The sequence below is a fragment of the Ictidomys tridecemlineatus genome, chromosome X (assembly GCF_052094955.1).
Source record: "Ictidomys tridecemlineatus isolate mIctTri1 chromosome X, mIctTri1.hap1, whole genome shotgun sequence".
Lineage (NCBI taxonomy): Eukaryota > Metazoa > Chordata > Mammalia > Rodentia > Sciuridae > Ictidomys > Ictidomys tridecemlineatus.
Window position 1 is genome coordinate 640,981 of NC_135493.1, and position 6,709 is coordinate 647,689.

Genomic DNA, 6,709 nt, shown 5'->3' on the forward strand with positions numbered 1-6,709 from the left:
AACACTGCTAGATTCGATCCCAGTACCACTGTCCTCACCCCCCGCCCCTCCCCCCCCCCCCCCCGCGCGCACACACAGAGAAAAGAATCTTTAGTGCAGCATTGTTATGGCAAAAAGAAAATGAGTTGGAAAGACATGTCTATAAGCTTTATTAATTGCAAAAATCGAGTTTTAGAATAAAAAATCAGTTGTCCCAATATTTTAAAAAACAAACAGCAATCAATGTGCATGTGTGTGTTAGCATGTTTATGCGAGCATGGAAACATGTGTAAACAAATCTATAATCCTAGACCTTTGCGTCCCTTTTTGTAATGTTTCACCAGTTTCAATAAAAGGGAGTCACATTTGCAATCGGAACGGTAGACGAATTTATAAATTAAGAAGAGAGTGAATGAGGCAATCAGAAAGGAAGTAAACACGCTATTCTCCAGTCCGTTTTGTGTGCGCTCCTCTTACAGACAGTACGGTGACCGAAGCGTCGCGTTTACGTGGGGTATTACAGTAACCCGGTTGTCAGTGATGAGTCAGAGTGCGTGGTGCTGATGCTGCTGCCATTTCATCACCTTTGCGAGCGCAGCATCCATCCTCTACTCTCCTGGCTCCTGGGCCTACCTTTCATCGGGCTCCCAGGCCAGCGATGAGCTCGTGGCCAAGCTAGATCCGGACCAAGCCCTCCTCTCCGAGGCCTCGGCGGGACACCACGTCCCGCCGACCCCAGGCCTGGATCAAGGAGATTTGCCAAGTCGCGGCCATGGAAGCCATCTGGCTGTACCAGTTCCGGCTCATTGTCATCGGGGATTCCACAGTGGGCAAATCCTGTCTAATCCGCCGCTTCACCGAGGGCCGCTTTGCCCAAGTTTCAGACCCCACCGTGGGGGTGGATTTTTTCTCCCGCTTGGTGGAGATCGAGCCAGGAAAACGCATCAAGCTCCAGATCTGGGATACCGCGGGTCAAGAGAGGTTCAGGTGGGAGCTCAGTCTGGGCCCGTGAACAGTGGGAGGGTCTTCGGAGCTTGCAAAGCCCCTGGGGAGAAAGGACTTCCTGATTCTAATCGCGGTGCAGGGGGTAACAAACAAGGGATAGGGGAATTCTGCTGAAATCCACTTATGGCTAGTCAGGAATTCAGTGCAGGGAAGCCCACTCAATAACACATATTGCTTGCACCACAACTCCATCAACCTGCCCTATGTAACAGACTTTCAAAATTGTTCTACATCAAGCTAACATAACTAACAGCCATAGATAGAAGACAGACAACAGATAGATGATACATACATAGATATAGATGGATGCATATTACCTTATTTCTCTATTTCTGTGTACATATGTATGTGTTTGTGTATATGTATGCTGACATATGTCCTAACATAAAGGAAATAGGAGATACTTACTGATGATTGATTCTTGCAACCAGCATACAGTGATCATCAACTATGTACCAGTTACTGAGCTTGCTTCTGAAGAACAGTATGAAGACACTCCATGTAATCAAGAGAATACCATGTAATCAAATCACACAGAGCCCCTTCCCTCTTAGAATATCAGTGCTAGCATTGTCGGGAGAAAATCACCAATCACACAAAAGAATGTCTTGTTTGTATTTGTATGCCACTCCCCATGTAACATTTGACACTTAATGAGTAATCAATGAATGTGTTTGATTTTCTCTCACAACTCTTTGCTTTCCCTTTGTAGTATATATTATTTATAATAATATGTATGACTACACAGAAAGTGTAGTCGAAAACACAAAGTCCAAGCAAAAACAGGAAATGCCCAGGGATAGGAAGCAGAATGAATAGAGAGAGGTGAGAGAACACAAAAATGTACACAGAGAACTTTGCAGAAGATAGTATGAACTAAAGTCACATACAGCAACAAAAACCATATCAAAAGGACTCAATAGCCCCTGTTTGTGATCAATTATTCATTCTCTATTGAACACTAATTGAGCACAGAAGACCGTGGTTTAATAATTAAAATGGTTAGAGAAAAGAATCACAAACTTATCTCTAACTCCTCACTCCTACAAACAACACTGCAACAAATATTGCATTCAAGTTCACTTTAAACTTGCAATTGCATTTCTCCTAAGTGAAGAGATTATTTCTGTATATTGTTTTGGAATTTCTGTATAAACAGCCTGTTAATATTGCCTGCTTCTTCTTTATTGGGCAATACTGATTTGTAAGAGTTCATTACAGATTAAGAATAATAACCGTTTTCTGTCATGCATGTTGTAAGATATTTCCCAGTTTGTCATTTATCTTTTCACTTTAAGATTTTTAAGGGAAGATTTTAAGTTTTATGTAGCCTTATGTTGTGCTTAGAAAGGGCTTCATAATTTTCTTTGCTAAATATTCAAAAACCACAAATAATATATTGTAGAGTTTGACAGGCATCTACAGCTTGCTTGTTGATTTCTTGAATCAATATTTTTACAAATCAGAATCTTCATGTATGCCTAATTTCCTGGTATACCTACCATGCTTCATGAATCTTCAAACATAAGGGAGTTAAAAATGTTTTCATTCCCTAGGGCTGATTTGCCAATTATGGACACTTGAAGTTGTTTGTAAGCTCTGCCCTTACCACCATCTAGCTTGGGCGATGTTTGCTCTATTAGCATTGGGCCATTTCCCCTAAGCTATTAAGTCTTTCATTGTTTATCTTCTTCATCCAAGAAGACAGAAAACCTACAAATACATATAGATCAAAGATCAAAGTATTCTAAAGCAAAGTACTATAATATACATTTATAATGAGGTTCATCAAATCTAGAAGTTAAAAATATGGAAACTTTCTTCTGTTTAAGAAGTATAGCAAATGAATAATAGATTTTAGAAATATTCTGATTACAATGATTTAAACTAATATGATTTAAGGGTAATTTTTGACTATTTATTTAGGCAGTTTTTCTCATCCATACAATATACCCATATAGTTATAATAACTTCTGTTAACTGTCCTAATTTTTTATTCTTAGAAAAATTCTCTTTCAACTACTAGCATGTATAATGAATTTTCCATATTACAGATCACTCTAACACTCATTATTTCATTTTGCTTCAAGATAACCCTGTGATTTAGGTATCATATTTTGCAGAACAGCAAGTCTCTGTCACTTATTCATATTTGGAAGTGGAAGAGTTAGTTGTATATCTGCCTAAAGGTAGGACACAGATCCATCATCCCCAGGGTCATTTTCTAATACTGAACCAAGAGAAATGTCTGAAAGTCATTTCTAGAAAATACTATCAAAACTTCACCCAATTAAAGGTCCCATATCATTATTATTATGGAATGGCACTTGTATTCTGTTGTTTAAAAAAAAAGAAAACACTTATACTAAAGTACTGTATCAGTTAACAAGAACACTAGAAAACACTGAATTCAATGGAGTGCGGACAATTGGGCACAACCTTTATTCTTTACTTCTTTCTTGTGTTTTAGATCCATCACTCGAGCCTACTACAGGAACTCAGTAGGTGGTCTTCTCTTATTTGACATTACCAACCGCAGGTCCTTCCAGAATGTCCATGAGTGGTTAGAAGAGACCAAAGTACACGTTCAGCCCTACCAAATTGTATTTGTTCTGGTGGGTCACAAGTGTGACCTGGATACACAGAGGCAAGTGACTCGCCACGAGGCCGAGAAACTGGCTGCTGCATACGGCATGAAGTACATTGAGACGTCAGCCCGAGATGCCATTAATGTGGAGAAAGCCTTCACAGACCTGACCAGAGACATATATGAGCTGGTTAAAAGGGGGGAGATTACAATCCAGGAGGGTTGGGAAGGGGTTAAGAGTGGATTTGTACCAAATGTGGTCCACTCTTCAGAAGAAGTTGTCAAATCAGAAAGGAGATGTTTATGCTAGTCAGCCCTTTTACTTCCAAAACATGCTCTCTCACTGGAACTTAAAAGTGATTGAAACAAATAGAATTCTTATGTGACTGAAGAGAACTGAACCTTTCAATACCAACTGAGCCTCCTTCCTGAGAGTTGGGAGGGTGACAACAGGCCCACATGTGGATAGATGGGGGAGCTTGGGTACTGTGATTGAGATTAAATTGCTGACATGAGTTGGGCCAGACACTGTTTTGTAGCCAATACTTGGTAATGGCTACTTGTGTGCCCTTTGTGGACCACATGTTAAGGGCCTGGAGTTTGGGAAGCTAGGTCCTAGGAAAACTTACCTTCAGACAGGACAACTGTTCCTTGGTATTTGAGCTTATTCTTAGGTCCTGAACAAAGAAATATATAAAGGGGAAAAAAGTATCACATTGGGAATAATTAACATAACTAAAAAAGAGTAAGAGATAAAGTTACTCAATGAGAATATCTTATGCCAAATGTGTGTGCTGGATTTGATTAAATATTACCAATTAGCTTCTAGAAGCTCACTTGCAAAATCAGGGACAGGGACCAGCTATTTGCCAAGGTCCTTTGAAGATATGCTATCCTAGTACAAATGATGTGAATATGAAAAAGGAGACCATTTGAAAAAATGTACACCCTTATGATAGAATTACCAGCTGTGTCAAAGAAGTTGTCCTATGCAAGTAGAAAAGAAAACACCATAATCCAATTACCCTTTCACCTCTGACCACACATGGGGTTTCACTGCATTGGCAACTGCAGTCTGGAAGTAAACAGCATGCCTGCTTCTTCAGTTATCAGAAAGTGACAATATACGGATTGTCTATGAAAAGAACCTGAGGCAAACCCTAGCTCATCAATCCTGTTTAATAGGAAGCACTGTTAACCCTTACAAATACATCATAATCACTTACATAATTTATTTGATCATCACAACAGGTCTGTGAGGTTTTGGTCCCCATTTTATGGAATAATAATCTAATAGCCAGGATACTCACTTGGCCAAAGTTAAGGACTCCTGATTCATAGTTCATCTGTCTGATGATTAAATTATTAATTTGTTTACTTTGGAAGACATAATGACTGTAAATAAACGTTCTTTACGTGTTAGGATATATTTTCCTTATTAATTACAACACAGCTAGAATCATGAGGGAACCTGGGAATGAATGAAAGGTAAAGTCCATTCAGGTATTATTGACAAGAGGGCTTTAAACGAGTGATTAATTGCACAATGAAAATACATTATAACTGTGTGGACTATACCACTGAAACACAATGGACATTTTATTGAAAGGAACCAAATACAGCAATGGGAAGTGGGATGGGGAGAAAAAATACTCATCCCACAATGACCTTGGCCACCTGTCTGCCATATACCTACACTGGGTTCCTATCTATCCTAGAGAGTCAACTCTTAATTCTCAGGTGAACAGATAGCTAAGTGCAAATTGGAATGGCTGGCTTGAAGGTTCCATTATCTTCTTGAAGACAGGTGATGCTTTAAATTACTTTTGGGATTGTAGCCAGTTCAGCCAGGCAAAAAGCCATACTTTTAACATTAAGAACACTATTCTGATTAGAGTTAGGATTCTTATAATCATTGTGGTACGAAAGCCTAAGGATGGCAAATTGCTTTCAGTTATCATAATGAACTTCAGTATCAATGTGAATAAATCTGAGAGTTTGGGAATTTGCTTCATCCAGAATAAAGAAGCCAAATAATGAAAATTATAAAACACTATTCTGCTATCTATATCCCAACTTGGATGAGCAAACCACTTTGACCAATTCACAGTGAACCGAACATTTTCACTGTATTCATTTCACACAACCAGGCTTGGGTAGAGTAGATTGTCAATTTCTTTTTTAGAAGGCAAATAAAAGACAGTTAGTTGGTTCAATACAAATTTCAACTACTAATGTCTACAAGATTCTGAAAGCAAGATCATCCAATGGGTAGATAAGAGTTGATTAGGTTCTTGACAGTTCAATAAAAAGGATAGAAACAAAACTTCTCTGCAGTTTTCCTGATTAAAATACATTAACTATACACTTTTCAATTCCTAGTATTTTATAAGCATATTTTAAAAATACTCAGCATAGATCCATCAGAAGTGGCTGAACTTAATTGCTTAAATGAGTTCTAGAAATTTTAAAATCATTTTAGTAGAATTCAGTGCTGTTGTCACTGCAATAAGTGGGTTTTAGAAAATAAGTGTGAAAAATCAGGTGTTACTATAATACTAAGGATAAAGCTTTAGGAGCTATTTTACTACATAGGTAAAGAAAAGATTAACTTGTAACAAAGACCACAACTGCATGTTGGATTAGATTGTCTTATATTCCAAAATAAAATGTACTGTATACTTTTCTTCACTTTGTTGTGCACTGTAATGAAATGTGAAAAAATCTTTATTTAGTTGTATGTGAATGAAAATATGCCTGTATTTAGTAAAATTATTGATTATGTGACTCTGAGATTCTAAGTGTGTGTTGTAACTATTTCCAGACTTTTGTCATTTCAGTGCAGCAACCACTACCAAGGATATCAGTAAGGTATGACACGTATTTTGCACAATAGTATTCACCAGTATCTCAAAGCCAGAAAGAGAATATGATTTTTGGAAGTTTAATTATGATGATATCAAGTCATATAAACTTCATGGTCAGCCCTTGCCAATATGGGAAAAAGTTGATTCTGTTAAGCCTAAATCTTCATTATCACAATTTTTAATCAAGAAACTTAATTATGTCACCAGGTAATTGATGACCACTATGTTCTTCCCTGGAAAGTGTTTTCGATTGCTAAATTGCTCTGGATTT

At 37.9% G+C, this 6,709-nt stretch overlaps 1 protein-coding gene across 1 annotated transcript; it reads left to right on the forward strand.

Moving 5' to 3' along the window:
• Positions 1–499: 499 nt before the first annotated feature.
• On the forward strand, positions 500–6,364 carry Rab39b (RAB39B, member RAS oncogene family). The gene is made up of 2 exons (XM_005342018.4): positions 500–966; positions 3,455–6,364. The coding sequence occupies exons 1-2, from the start codon at positions 752–754 to the stop codon at positions 3,879–3,881; spliced, it is 642 nt and encodes a 213-aa protein (XP_005342075.1). The 5' UTR covers positions 500–751; the 3' UTR covers positions 3,882–6,364.
• The last annotated feature ends 345 nt before the right edge of the window (positions 6,365–6,709 follow it).